The sequence below is a fragment of the Lutjanus erythropterus genome, chromosome 9, assembly GCF_056507025.1.
Source record: "Lutjanus erythropterus isolate fLutEry1 chromosome 9, fLutEry1.hap2, whole genome shotgun sequence".
Classification (NCBI taxonomy): domain Eukaryota; kingdom Metazoa; phylum Chordata; class Actinopteri; order Lutjaniformes; family Lutjanidae; genus Lutjanus; species Lutjanus erythropterus.
In genome coordinates, this window is record NC_139325.1 from 24,736,647 (window position 1) to 24,752,209 (window position 15,563).

A 15,563-nucleotide genomic window follows, 5' to 3' on the forward strand; every position below is an offset into this window, starting at 1 on the left:
TGATTCTTGTCTCCAAATTTTGTATGTACATATATATGTATATATATATATATATAGTATTCTAAATACAACAACAACAATACTACTACTACTACTACTACTACTACTACTACTAATAATAATAATAATAATAATAATAATAATAATAATAATAACCTGTTTTTTTTTTTTACCATGGATTTGCAGACACTAATAACACATCATGTACATAATGCAGATGTTACGACCTTGAGCAGTGAACAGATGTTACAGTAGATAATGCTGACAGGGCAGAAACAGTAGAGGGCAGTACGACACAAAAGAAAAAAGCACATGGTCATTGATAAATTAAGTGTTTGGTCAGGGTGTTAAAACAGCAAAGATTTCACGTGCTGTTAAAAAAAATTAAGGAGAAACATGCAATCATAGGTTTGAAATAATATAATTATTTTTTAAGTTGTACTTTCAAATTGTTGGCATGTAATAACGAAACACCACCACTGATGTAGAATAAAACATCAGATCCTCCTGTGCTTTCAGGTCGTGAGTGCAGCAGGTTCAGATGGAGGTGGAGAAGGTGCGGCCCCTCCTCTTCTCTCCTCCTCCCCTCCTCTCTCCCTGGCTGAAGCCAGCAGCCCTCCCTCACCTCGACACGGTGTCTCCTCCAGCTCATCCCGGGCTCCTGCCTCACCCTCCCCACCTCATCACGGGCCAGTTCGTCCAGTTCAAGCCCGGAACCTCATCATGACCCCGGAGGAGAGAGGAGCGGCGAGGAGGATGTCTCCAACAGATTTATAACGCCAGCTCGCAAAGGTAGGTTTGTGTTTCCTGAGCTGTTGTGATGGTGGCTGTCCGCCCCCTTCATGTTTGGCCAGTTTGCTCTGCAGTCTGACTTTATCAGCTCAAAGTATTGATGTGTGTCTCGGTTTTCATTGTGAAGAGTTGAGCTCTTATTACTGCAGCAGCAGGCTGTGTGATTTACATGAAAGCTTCAGACAGTCAGTACAGTACAGTTGTTTAGTTTCAGGGTTTTTTTAAAACTAGAACTTACTGTAGTCTGGCATGAGTCAAAACATTTTTCCAAAGTCAAAGTGAAAGTTAGTAGTATCACTGTAGTGCCTCCAGACATCAGTGCATTTCCTCTAATGGATGTCCAACCGAGCTCATGGTCTATAATTCAATTTCAGAAGGACAATTACACACAGCTTTAACTTTGTTAGAGTTATTCTTGTCTTTCGTTGTTTCACTTTGCTGCTCTGTGTTTCCTGACCTACAATCTTGGAGTTTTTAATAGAATCTCATGCAGATACCGCAAAAACTAAATCAGTATTTATTAATAAACCAGAGGAGAGTAACAGCTGTTCACTTAATTATTATCTGAAGACTGATGGTGTGTAGAGCACAGCAGACAGAGAAGATTGGAAAATAACCTCAATAAAAAGCTATAACATAAATATATTTATCATTGTTCGCCACAGGATTGTACAACAAGACTAAGTTGTATTTTCTTGTTTTGTTAGTCAGACAGACAATGCTGTGTATAAAAATTTGATTGGCAAAAATGTCAAACATTAATGAAGAGTCTTTGGATTTTGAATCATAGGATGGACAAAAGAAAAAAATCTGAGGACATCAGTGAAATCTTGATGAGCATTTGACTTTTTTTTTTTTTTACTTGATTTATCAATTAATCATGAAAATAATCATCAGAGTAATCAATAATGAAAATAATCGTTAGTTGCAGACCTCTTGGGGATATTTAAAAATATGAATAAACAAGAGGGCAGGTAGATAAAGATAAAGTTGTAGTTCTTTTTTTTTGCTCACAAAAACAATGCTGAATATAAAAATTAAAACTACAGTAGGATGGATGAATGAATAATAAGTGATAGAAATAAAATAAAACTATTTTGCGTGATAATGAACTTAGGAGTTTCCCAGCCTGCTCTTCATTCTGGTGGTACGGCAGCAGATATTTTTGTATCTCTTTCCAGACAGGGTTGATGTTCTGGGTTTTTCTGACTTTGAGCAGCAGGTTATGTTTTTGTTTATGTTTATTACCGTACCACACACATCAGCCATTCCATAAATGTAATTTCTTGTCAAGAAATGTACAGCGTGCCTTCTGAGCCAGTCAATTACATGATTTAATTTCCTTATGAAAGTAACTGTAGAGACCAACAGCAAACACACTTTATTTTAATAGCATGTAGATGGCACAATAAACTATATTAGAGTCTATTATGGTTTTATATCAGAGGAGATTAAAAACCCTGTAATTTAATTATTCAAGAAATACATAGCGTGCTCTCAGAGCAGGGCAGGTGTATAATGTAACTTTAGTTAGTTATTTCAGTCTTTGGTTGTTTAAGTTTGTTGGTTGGTTTCCTTATTAAAGGAACAATAGTTGTCTGTAGAGTTCATTGTGAATAGGATATCACACAGGTATCACAAAAGCAATATTAGAATTTATTATGTTCTTCATTACATGTTATATGTCAGAGAAGACCCTGTAAAATACGTGTGCTCAGCATGAACCCACTTTATCACTACATGAAGACATAAAACAAAGAAACTTTGCTGCTTCACACTGAAAGGATTATAGCTTATATACCTATAAATGTTTTTCTACTCAACCTGCCTTCTGAACAGGAAAATTACATACTGATTTAACTGATTTTTAGTTATTCTATAGTTTCTTTTATGTGAGGAGATTAAAGGTGCAGAAAGTGATCATAAAGAAAGATAATAATTATTCAGTCACATTCCCATATTTTCGAATTACAGGCGCTTTAGACTGGTGGATCGAAGCTGGTTGAGTCTCATTACCAGGTTGTGAAAAACTTTTGGGAATGAGTCAACAATCAACTATCTTACTAACCTGTGACTGGCCAAAGTCTCCTGTGACAGGGTAGGTTTTCAAAAGACTGAAAACAGAGCCTCTCAGACCACATGAATAATATGATTAAAGGTTATTGTGGAACTTTTGCCCAATGACGCCAAACATCAACTGCTTACCCCAGCTTTAACAATACTGAAAAATATAATGACGTCACCAGTGACTCCTGCAGACCCATTGACTCTACAGGAATCCAGTACATGTATACTTGTTTTTTGTCGCCTAAGAGGTACAGAGCCACACATTTCATAAAGGATTTTTGCAGCTCCAAATCCTTTAAAACTTCAGCCAGACTCCAGTGAGAGACATGAAAGGAATTCTGTACAGAGGCCAAGAAAGGTGCTCACAAATTCAGTGTGCTCCTGGTGTTTCTGGCTCCCCTGGTTGCCAGCTTTATTTCATAAGGGCACTGCAGCTCTATAGGGTTATACACGACGACGCCAGCCAGCCACAGATGGAGAGCGAGAGGGAGGGAGGGACGTGACAAGTGAAGGACTGAGGAGGAGAGGAGAGAGGTGAGAGAACATGAAAAACAGCTCCACCATCTCTATTAGATTGATAAAAGAGCTGGTATACAGTGAAGAAAGTGAGCAGAGAGCGTGCGATATAAGGGAAGAGTGTATGACAGTGGAAGAGACGATACTGAAACTGTATCTGAAAGCTGAAACTCACATGGAGAGAGGCAGATCTGCTCTTTCTCAGGAGTATTGATTGGAGGCTCACTGCCTCGAGCCCCTGTCTGCCATACTGTTTGTACCTTCTAGTGTGCACTACAAACCTCAGACAAAGATGTATAACGCCTCTCCTCTGCAACCTCATCTCTCATCTTTCTGCACTGTTACTTAGCCGAGATAAAACAGGGAGAGTGAAATCAGTGAGGTGTGTAATATTAACAGGTCAGCAGAAATGGAAAGAGAGGAGATGAGTGTAGAGGGGAAAGTGAGACGAGGAGAGGGGAGGAAAAACACCGCTCCATTACTCTTCTCATCCACCAGAGGAGGAGACTGACAGCGGATCTGGCCCCAGCCAACCGTCCCCCGACACCGAGCGCCACAGAGACAGATGCAGCTCTCTGCTGAATGTCATTTCCTCATTATGGCTCTAACAGACCAGAGAGGGTCGGTGTGTGTGAGTGTGTGTGTCCTGTTGTGTAGCAATTGTAATGCCTGATTGACTGTCACTTTCTCTCTGTGAAGCAAATAAATGATTTTCTCACCGTGAAGCAACAAATAAGACGTGACAGTAAGAAGTGTGCATCATTTGAATACTAGACCACAGTTTAATTTTTAAAAATAACTTTCTCTGTCACACTTTGTGTCAAAACAAAATATCTGTTTAAGTGGTAACCTCGCTCATTAACAGACACTTACTTGTTTGGTGAACATTCTGCATCAGTTTGAACTTTAACGTAAAATAAAATACAGTTATGTAAAACAATTTCAAGCGGTGACTGGGAAGTTTACGGTCAACTTTCTAAAATGTCCAAAAAGTATGTGTGTATTGATTTAAGGAGGTGCTGTATTATGTTCCAGGAGTCAGGTGAGCTAAAATTAAAAGTTCAGACCTAACTCATGGAACATGAAGTAAGAGACAGTAACACAATTATTTTCCAGTTAGGCCTTTAGAGATAAAAGATTCCTATGAGCATCACATCAGCCTTATCACATAAAATACAATGATGTGCACCATAGACATAGCTGGCAATGAATCTCAAGGTAGCACTCAGACAGAGTCCAGAAGTTTGAGAATTGAAGAGGATGCATTCTTATAAATGACATCACTGTAGTCCAAGACTGACGTGAAAACTGCCTCAACCAGCCTTTTCTTACAAAATAGGCCACTGCTCTTCTATGTCCTTCACCTCCTCTTCTTTTCCTGTGCAGACAATCCCATGGGCCATAGGAGAAGTACGCTGGCAGAGTGGAGATGTTCAGAAAGAGGCCTCCTCCAGGTCAGTAACTCATGCTAAACACGTTAACATACAGGTGTAAATGCACACAGGATGTATGGAGGATAGATTCTAATCTGATTGTCCAAATGCAATCTTGAGGTGTTCAGAGATGCATTAGATGAATGCTGAGCACAAGCATAACTGCACCTGTTTAAATCACATACAGTAATGATATATTGATAAAAAAAAATAATAAATTTCATCATATTGAAATATTTTTTTTAATAAATGACTTACTCTAATATATATACTGTACTTTGGTAAATGTCCAGACAAACATTGTTGTCATTGGTGATGTCTGACTAAATACAACGGCCTTCTTCTCTGTCAATACGTCAGTCAGAGCTTTTGAAAAGAAAAACATAGCACGTATACAACCATGTTTCAAATTCCTCTCATGTTTTATTCAAAATGTAAATATTGCACTTGGTTTGCGAACCAGAGGGTTGCCAGTTCAACAAATCTCCCCACAACTGCATTTGCATGTCTATATTTTATGGCTGTGTGTAAACTGTCCAATGGAGTGAAAAATGTAAAAGGTAATAGGGTGTAATGAGTCTGATAAAGTAATTCTTATTGGGAATAAGTATGTTAGTGGGGTGTTAACGTTACTTGAAAAAGTCAAATGAGATCTCAGTGAGGACAACAGACATGCAGTATGATAAATAGTACATTTAATCTAGTTTATAAAGGTCAGTCTGGCTGTAAGATACACATTATCCGTGCAAAAGAAACCACAGTGGCACTGTGATTGTACTTGAAGGGACAGTTTACCCCAAAATCAAATATCCATATTTTTTCTCTTACCTGTAGTGCTATTTATCCATCTAGATAGTTTTGGTGTGATTTGCTGAGTTTTGGAGTTATCGGCCATAGACATGTCTGCCCTCTCTCAAATGTAATGGGACTAAATGACACTCGGCTTGTGGTGCTACGGCCGATATCACCAGAAATTGGCAAGTCACACCTAAAAATCTAGATAGATAGATTGCATGACAAACCAGAGAAAAAAAAGTGGATTTTTGATTTTGGGTTGAACTGTCTCTTTAAGGTGTATCAAGGATGTATTGCAGGACTTTACAAAAAATGAAGACGTTTAATTGTAAATCTCATCTTTTTTATGCTATGATGTCATCTTTACTCGTATGTTGAAGACTTGAAAAGTTAAGGGCATTGGGCTGAGATACAGCATGTAATCGCAGGCATTGATTTTTTGTTTATTTGTTTTTTGCCCCTGATGATGCAGTTTTGTTGAGGAATCCTCTAATGCATGGCATCCACTCTCACCCATCTAACTGGGCTATAATTGCATTAATATACCAAATTATAGCTCTTAGTCTTAAAGTAAAGTGTAAGGGTAATGGCAACAGGGCAACAAGGGCAGGTACCAGAGAGGACTGTGTTCTTCAATACATTGGTAGTTAGTTTGGCCAGACAGTCTTCTCAGTCAGAGCCGCTCACTACTGGAATGGTCTACCTATTGACATAGGACCCTGCACTAATTACCTAAACTTTAAATCTGTATTTAAGATTTAAAGCGAACCAAACATGCTGTGAGTAAACTTACTAACTAATCTACCTCATTTCTGGCATTGCCTTTACATACTGTCACTGGGCCTCATGCATGAATCATTCGTACAAACATATCTCAAATTGTGTGCGAACAATTCAACAACTTTTGTGGCATTCATCAATACTTTTGTATTCCTTGTTTGTTCATAAGGAAGAACAAAATTTAAGAGCACCCCAGACCACTGTAATGCCAGTCCTCACAAAAGTCAACTCACATTTTGTACTGTGAAACGTTAATAATGATGAAGACAATGAAATTTACTTTATGAAAACAGAGTAGAAAAATGTTAGACAACTATTTATTCATTTTAAACTTTTAAATCAGTCTGCTGTCCTTTTATGGATTTATTTGGGCGCTTCTATATTCTAAATGCAAACTTTGCGGTGAGCACATCCAATATAAGCTCCAACATGATTCATCAACAGACCCTCACTTTCATATTCCCCTTGTTCCCTTTGTTTAAGAGCATATACAAGAGAAATGTAGGAAAATATTCATGCATGAGGCCCATCATTTATATCTCTGTACTTCTATGATGAATTTATGTGTTGTATTGTTTTTTTTTTTGTAGCACTTGTTGAAGCATTGTATCGATGACATGACACAGGTTGTAACCTGCCCAGGGACTATGGATGAAAATTAGTTTATTAGCTCACTCTGGCATATTTTCATTGACGTGTAAATGTTGTGTTGATTAATGCAGTGGTTTTCAAACTGGGGTCTGGGGCAAAAAAGGCGTCCTTGAGTTGTTTGTAGGGAGTCCCCAGCAAAAGGAGGAGTAGAGTACTTTTTCACAATTTCTTTAGAAGTTGGAATAACAAGGAAAGAAATGGGGTTGGTCATTTGATTGTAATTTGTATTGACCTAGTTTGATCAATGATTGTGCAAGTCTTTGACCTGTAACCCCTTTATTATTGTGCAATATCCTGATATGTAAATAAATTAAATGAATGAAAATCAATAAAAACACTAAATAAACATATGCATCAGCATTAATTGGATAGATAATGACTTATACAGGAGAAGTACTTAACATTTTAATATTTTCAATCACTGCATTGCTGGCGATACCATCAGCTGCAGTTCATTTTGTGTTTGAGTGTGTGTGTGCTTCGTATAGACTACGTGTGCCAAATGCAAGATCAGGAAATGCCAAAGAGAAGTGTGTGTGCGTGTGTGCGCGCGCGCACGTAAACGTGCGGTCGGCAACAACCTTTAATGTATCGGCACGAGGCACGTGCCGCAGGCACCTGCCATGCCCCTCCCACTGCAGTCAGTGCACCTTCCTCTTCTTCTTCTGCTGTTTACAAACGTGCAGGACACTGAACAGCTGCACGAGCCACTTTGGCTCAGCGGTGCTCCAATCAGCTCGTGCTTTATAGATCCAAAATGGCGTACAGTCTCCCCAGTCCAGCGACTCACACAGATGTGGGATCCCTGCAGAGGCGGTTGCCATGGCAACGTCCCGTCAAACTCCAGCTCCTATGCGGTTACGTAATGCCTACAGCGGACAGTGTTTATGTTGTGGAGGAGACTCTGAGGCTGCAGACAGATGAGACTGCTGTCGAGTAGAACTGATGAGACACTTTTGAACTGATAAAACTTTACAACCTTTAGGAGATGCGTACAAACGAGTCTACAATCTGCATATTTAATATTTATAATAAATATTAATTAGAGTATTTTGCCCAGCGACAGATTAACTGTGAAGTTGCTGACTGACCTTATTATAAAAATGACCTCATTGTTTCTGCAGCAGAATGAGGGAGAGAAAATGGAGCAAGAGATGACCAAGTGTGTGTGTGTGTGTGTGTGTGTGTGTGTGTGTGTGTGTGTGTGCATGGTTGAGCGCCAGTGTGTGTGTGTGTGTTTGGGGAGGAGAGAGGGAGGCAGCAACAGAGAGGCAGCAGGGATGGGACGGCGCTTAATCCAACTTTACCGAAGTTGTGAGCAGAGCGTCATCCCGCGTCCTTGCAGCGATGCGGCGGTCATCTGTCAGTGAAACGGCGCTCATCTAAAGAGTGTTTAGACGGCGCCTGTTAGAGAAGTCAGGATGACAGTACTGAAAGACATCCCGGAGAAATGGTTTCCAATCGTTCTCCCCCTGCAGAGACAGAAACAGAATGGACTCAGTGGAGCCAAAGCGAAAAAGAAGCGGACAGGTACGAGTTTGGCTGCGGTCAATTTAGCTTTTTTTTTTTTTCGTCCCAGAGTGTTTATTCTCATCAACATCATCATCATCAAGAGGCTGTTGATGTTTTAAAACTGCAAATAAACATATTTACTCATCCTCATCCCAACTGAGTCCAAGTTTCATTCTTCATCTCACTCACTTAGTGTTTGTGCGCCTCATCATATTACATGTCCGTTTAACAGACCTAATTAGCTTTTTGTGTCTGCTGGTTTTGTCTGAGCTTTCCATCTGTGTTTATTAGACACCAGTTGTTTTCATTGTCATTTAGTTTGTTGATTATTTTCTTGATTAATTGATTAGCTGTTTGGCTCATAAAATACTGAAAAAGCCCAAGGTGATGTCCTGAAATGTCGTTTTGCCCACAACCCAAAGATATTCAGTTTACTGTTATAGAGGAGTAAAGAAATATGAAAATATTTATATTAAAGAAGCTGGAATCACAGAGTTTGAGATTTTTCTCCTAAAAAAATTACTCAAACAAATTGATTGATTGTCAAAATGTTTGCTGATTAATTCAGTAGTTGACATCCATTCAGTTTATTGATTAATCATCCCAGGTCTAGATACAGGCATCCAACATCAACTGCCAAGCAGCAGAATTAATAACAGGGAAATGACAATAACTGTTATTCATACTGTTGCGTCAGTGTTTTGGGTCAGTGTCACCTTTGTTTTGCTCCTGGTTTTAGTCCCAATATCAGAAGATGGCAGTGCTAATGTGATTCAAAGTCACTGCTCAGTTTTGGCTGCTTTCCTGATGTTTAGTGCTGATTGTGAGTCTTTGTTTACATTGCGGCTGATCGAAATGGTTAAACAAAAAAACCATAGTGATATTTTTTGACAGATATTATGATTAAGATATGTTTTGCAATTAGTTGGAATGATCATTTTCACAATTTTCATTTTCACTGAAAAAGAAAACTGTTAAAATTATGACAATGTGTCATTTGTTGGGGTCTCCATCAAACATCTGGAGCAACTTTCATAGATTAGGGCATCTCTGCAGTACTACAGTACTTCATTATAATGTTTGGTTTTGTCACATATTTTCCTTTATCAAAAGATTGCAGCTTCTGTGATTTAGATATTGCACTTTGTCAAATTGCATTTTTTGGTATTTCATTTGTTTGTCATGAGTGGGTTGTGCATGTAAAAGTGAAACTGAGTTTATCTGAATCAGAATTTTGTGTCAATAAATGGGATGATGTCCTTGTCTCTGCTGCCTGAGACACTGATCAATCTTCCAGGCGCCAGCAGCCTCTGCTGTAGCTGCACTGCCTCATCTGTATCCTTATTCCTTCGCTTAACTATCACAAATCACACTGCATGTGCACCTTCATTTGACCTCCAGCACATCAGTCTGTCACTGTGTCACCAGCATCGCTTTCCTACAAATTAGATCACTGTGTGTGTGCGTGTGTCCGTGTGTGCACGACTGCAGACGATTCCTCTATCCCATTTTCGTCTAATTAAATCAGCCACAGTGAGTGATGATCACTGCTGCTGCACAGAGTCTCATCCTGACTTAAGGTTTAGTCACAACAAGGACAATAGCATTTCCCATATTTCAGGCTGACTGTGCTTTGAGGTCATTATTGTTATGACTTCAATCTTCATTTACTCTGGTGTGTGTGTGTGCGCGTGTGTGTGTGTGTGTGCGCCTGTGTTGCTCATGGAGACATAAGGAGATTCTGAGCTTTGGCACGTGCCCTCACATGTCCAGCCATGGGGGGGGGGGGGGGGGTGTTAAAGTGACAGTGGGGTGGAGAAAAGAAAATGAGTGTTTTTGGATAAGAAAACAATCAGTCGTTCAGTGTAACACAGCAGGATATTAAAGGTCCACTGTGTAAGATTTAGTGGCATCTAATGGTGAGCTTGCAGGTTTCAAACACCTTGTCTCACTCCCCCCTTCAAAGAGTGTAGGAGAAACTATGGTGGCTGGGAACCTCACAAAAAAAACATTTAACTAACTGGAACATGTGTTTGGTTTGTTCAGTCTCTCCTACTGTTGAAACATGGCAGTTTAACATGGCTGCCAGAGGACCTGTACCCTCTATAGATAGAAACATCTTATTCTAAGGAAACGAAAACAAAACAACTCTTATTTTCAGGTGATGGAAACATACTTGTGAATATTGTATTCCATCTCTGCCATATTCTGCCAAAAGATCCCCTTAAATCTTACACACTGGACCTTTTAGTAGTTAATACTGAATTTTTGGTGCAGACGCCAATACCAATATTATAGAGAGTTCTGATATCAATATTTTGCCCATTATTCTTTATACAGAATATAGAATCCAATGTATGTACATAAACATACATTTTTTGCAATATTCCTCAAAAGTGGTTAACACTTGTGCCAAAGATTTGTAATAGAGGCAGGATATCTTACAGTTTACAGTTTTAAATAACCATAAATAGTTTGCTACTGTTACAGAACCGGGCTCAGCACAATCTCAGTGAACACAGTCAGTCACCGGGATGAACACAACCTCTGAGACCAACAGTGAATACAGTACCAAAGTCATTTACAGAGTTTCCCAATAAAAAAATAGCTTTTCTTGTTGCTAAAGTAAGTCAGTAAGCACTAACTGCCTTTGGCTCAGTTAGCTGTGATTCAGCCCCGGGGCGCTGGAAGCATATTACCCTGTAGTCAAACTGGGGGCATGTAGTGCACTGTATTGTGTACTTGGACCGCATATCGATACTGTTATAGACTGATATAGCTGTGATCGATCAACTGGTATATCAGTATTTCAGACTATAATATTAATATAAATAAAATTGGAGTTAAAATTAACGCAGAATATTCACTAAATCGTGTTTGTTTATGAGTTGTAAGAAATCATTCATTATCAGAAAGAGTAGATGTTTATGATGTTATAACTGAGCAATATTTTAGTAGAGTCTGGCAGGCAGTAAGACAGGCAGGCACTAAACTTCAACTCAGAGCAGTGGGCTTTTGTTTTTGAGATAACAAGCTCACCTTTACATCGACAGACAGAATGATGAAAAGCTGATAAACTTTAAGTTGAGGACTTGTTGTCATTTGTTATTATCAATAATATTTCGTTTGCGTAGGTTCAGTGTCCCTGCAGCCTGACTGAGCTACGAGTCTGAGGAGGAGGGAAACAACTTGTTTCAGCCATAGATTGTATGTCAAATAGGATTTCTACTTATTTAATTTATTAAGTTTTGAATGCTGCAGTCATATGTATTTCTCCTTTAAGTATTTTAGTTAGAACTGGTATGTCCTTTATGTCTCAGTTGTTTATGTACACCTTCTGCTTGCAGCAGAGTAGGCCTGCAGCTGAAGGTTTCTCAGTAATGGAGCTTTATAGATTTATACAGACTTGCTGTGTAGCATCTAGTTGCGTCAGGGCTTCTAATGCCCTTGAAGTTGTCAGAGACATTCAACACTTAATGGGCATTTTGCTAAAGATGCTCGTGCATTCAGTTTAGGTTGGTCAGCTTGCACAGGACAGACACTGCCTGGTGCTGAAGCCTCGGTGTCTCTGTGCTTACCTGGCACAGGCATCCTGCCCTCTTCATGGAGGGTTAATGCAGCCTTGGCACTGCCTGTCTGGCAGAACTCCCTGGTGAACACTTGCCCCAGAAAGCTACATAATGACCTTCAGGTAGACAGGAGAGGTGCCGGAGGGAGAAAGAGAGTGGACGGGATTGGAAGAGTTTCAGACAGAAGTGATGTTGGAGGATGTGCACCTACACGATCAGACAAATCCGATATTGTTATACTAACCAGAGTTTAGAGGAGAGGACATATCAAATACCATCAGCCCAGAGCTGGATTCTAATGTGGTGCAATTTTATATACACAAAGTCTAACAGCTGTAACATGCCCTCACTCAAATTATCTTTGCATACACAACAGACAGGAGTCGAGTGATGCCCTGCCCTAAAACAATCTCTCTAATAGTTATATTTTTCTTACATTTCTACATCCTGCTACCAATCAGCTGTAGTCTGTACAGTTGTGAAGAATAAGGACATTTTTACCAATAAAACCAACTAATATTTAGTTTTTCATTTTTTTTTTTTTTGACAATGACCTACTCACTGTACATCATCTTTACATTTCTTTTTTTAAACATTGCAATATAAAATAACAAACACTGTAATTACAGGACATTGTCCAGATTGTCCATGTGCACTTGTTGTAAGTCTCCGTAGGTGTTAGCATCTGATGGCAACTCAAAATAAAAGGGGGAGATGACAAATACTTTGTATTTTCTAACTTGAGTATATCCACTGTGACAAATCCACTGTGACAACAGGCCAGCTGGTCGGTAGTCAACTGAATTCACCTGCCGCATCAAATCTGTCTCCGACAACAAAGGGAGCTCTGATGGGATCTTTTTAAGTGGCCTTTGTTTGTCTGATGAAGCTGAATACAGCAGAGACACTGATGAACTTTAAGGTGTGAGCTCTACAAGGTAAACGGGGCTTCACACTGACTGCTGCAGAAACACAGGAAACCACAGATCTTTGTTTATGTGTGTGCATGTGATCACAATGGTTATGTCCTCTGTTGTGTGATGTCCCTTCCTGTGGCGCCTCGTCGCCTCTCAGACATCAGTCAAATGTGTGTTAGGGACTTTGTGGTCTCAGAGCTTCAGTGCCTCTGTGCAAAACATTATGCTTTAGCCTGAATTTTATATCTGTGTGTGCGCGTGTGTGTGTGTGTGCGTGCATGTGAACTGTGTACAGTCCTGTGCAAAGCAGGCAAGTCATTTCATTTAAAAAGCAGCCTCATCAATATTAGAGGAGACAGGGCTGGCGGAGGAGGAGGGGAACTCCCAAACTACTTTACATCAGCATAAACAGAAACCTAAAAACAGCAAGAGGCTAAAGAGCAGGGTCAGGAGGGGAGGGTGACGAGCACAGCAGGAAGAAATTTCTTTCTTTTACTTTTATTCTCTGTAGATTTAAGTCTGTACATTAGTGCATTAATGGATGTAATGCTTCATCTGCGACTACCTGTAATGGGTCCCAGTGCTCCTGTTGACTCATACAGATGTTCACGCGCTCATATGTGGTTACGTATTGCATCTGTCCTAGATCCAGTCATTAAAGCCGGGTTGCACTGACAAGGACACATTTTTAACACAAACTAAATCACGATTAAACTTATTTTGCACTAAACATTTTACTAACTTAAAAAATAAAAAAGATTAAATTTAAACCTCTCTTGAAACCTAATTCTATTGGCCTACTCATACCTAAGCTTACCAATTTTTTTTCGCTAGCTAACAATATAACATCTTAACAATGTAATGTTTTTGTTTTTAGCTAACATTTTTAAAACAATATGACTTTGTTTGAAAAAAAAAAGCTAGCCAGCACATTATAACTTATTATTACTTTTTAGCTACGTAGCAAAAAATATAATATTTGTTTATTTTTTATTTTTATTTTTAGCTTTTAGCTTTTTAGAAACTTTTTAGCTAGCAACATTTTCCTAACTTGTAACATTTACTAATGTAACATTTAATCAACATTTTGTTAAGGAATACAGAGCAGCCAAAACGTTGCTCTATTATACTTAATATAGGTCCCAGCAGCACTCAAATCAAATTTTTATTCTTATTATCTATTTCAATTTGGGTAAGCAAGCATCTCCATATTGATTAAACTATTTTAATTTTGGTTTACATCACTAAAGTTTGATTTACTAAACAGACATCAGTTTTGCAACAGAGCTGGAATCTGGATGTATTCATTTTAAACCCAAATTTTACTCTGATTGTAATTAATCTTAGATTAAATTAAACTTTGTTGGTGCAACCCAGTCTAAGAGACAGAGACGGCAGCTAATTAAAGATCAGAAGTAACTGTTCTGATTATTAGTTCTGCTGTGTGTGTATGTAAGACAGAATGATTGTGTTTACACAAACAACCTCCAGCAGAAAACTACAGCTTCATTGATTTTTAAATAAATGCACTAATGTTGTGGACTGTTGTCTCCCTCACTCTCTGTCTCTGTCCAGGAGGACATTAATGATATTGACATTCTTTAGGAATTACACTCGGTCCTTTTATATACTCTGACACAGAGATGCAGCAGTTTTAGTGCTTTCTATATATCTTTGTTGTGATAACAGCCTTTTATGACTCATTTTGTGTCTTGTGTTTCTGCAGAGGAGGAGAGAAGGGTCAGAGCCAATGACAGAGAGTACAACGAAAGGTTTCAGTATGCGGTAAGAAAGTTTTCTCCTGTACGTGTTCCAAAATACAGAGAACATTTTAATCCTTGAGTCTGTATAATTCAAGTCAATTTTTTCTCCTCCTCATCATCCAGAGTAACTGCATTATGACATCCAAGTACAACATCATCACCTTCCTGCCCGTCAATTTGTTTGAGCAGTTCCAGGAAGTAGCCAACACCTACTTCCTATTCCTGCTCATACTACAGGTGAGGAGAGGAGGTGAAGGAGAGGAGGGATGTAAGCATGGCGCAGGAAGAAAGAGAGACACACACACATACAGAGAGAGAGAGAGAGTGGCTTGTGTCTTTTTAACACTTCTTTTTTTGGTGAAAACACAACAGGACAGCATGACAACAAAGTTGCCAGGGAAAGCAACGCTCATAGGAAACCAGTCTAATTATTATTAATTATTTTATAGCCATTAAACTGTGCAATTACCATTTACTTCATAATAACAAGTCAAAGCAAAAAAGTTGTCTTCTTCCACTCTAAATCTCGCAAAACTAACTTTGGTCCTATCAGCCTCGGTTGTATTTTGTATTTGGTTTTACGTACTATATTACACGATTTTCTATTGCATGAGTTGCATGTTAACCAGTTAGGAAGAAGCAGGAGGAGATTTTTGTTTAGATGATTTAATTTTTGATGTTACATTTTGTAGTTATGGCAGAAGAAACATGACCGCTTTTGTCCACAGGGGCCTACAAAACCAACACAATATGAAAGCTCTTTGTAGT

The 15,563-nt window shown here is 38.9% G+C and overlaps 1 protein-coding gene across 2 annotated transcripts in view; it reads left to right on the plus strand.

Annotated features, from left to right (window-relative positions):
• The first annotated feature begins 562 nt into the window (after positions 1 to 562).
• Positions 563 to 15,563, plus strand: part of atp8b2 (ATPase phospholipid transporting 8B2) — a 36,869-nt gene continuing 21,868 nt past the window's right edge. Inside the window, exons 1-4 of one of the 2 annotated variants that reach the window (XM_084726813.1) lie at positions 563 to 792; positions 4,762 to 4,829; positions 14,759 to 14,817; positions 14,919 to 15,032. In XM_084726813.1, the coding sequence (XP_084582939.1) occupies positions 4,805 to 4,829; positions 14,759 to 14,817; positions 14,919 to 15,032 (198 nt within the window). In that variant the 5' untranslated portion in view covers positions 563 to 792; positions 4,762 to 4,804. Of the gene's footprint in view, positions 793 to 4,761; positions 4,830 to 8,276; positions 8,565 to 14,758; positions 14,818 to 14,918; positions 15,033 to 15,563 lie in introns of those variants that run through there. The other variant, XM_084726812.1, reaches the window with a different exon arrangement.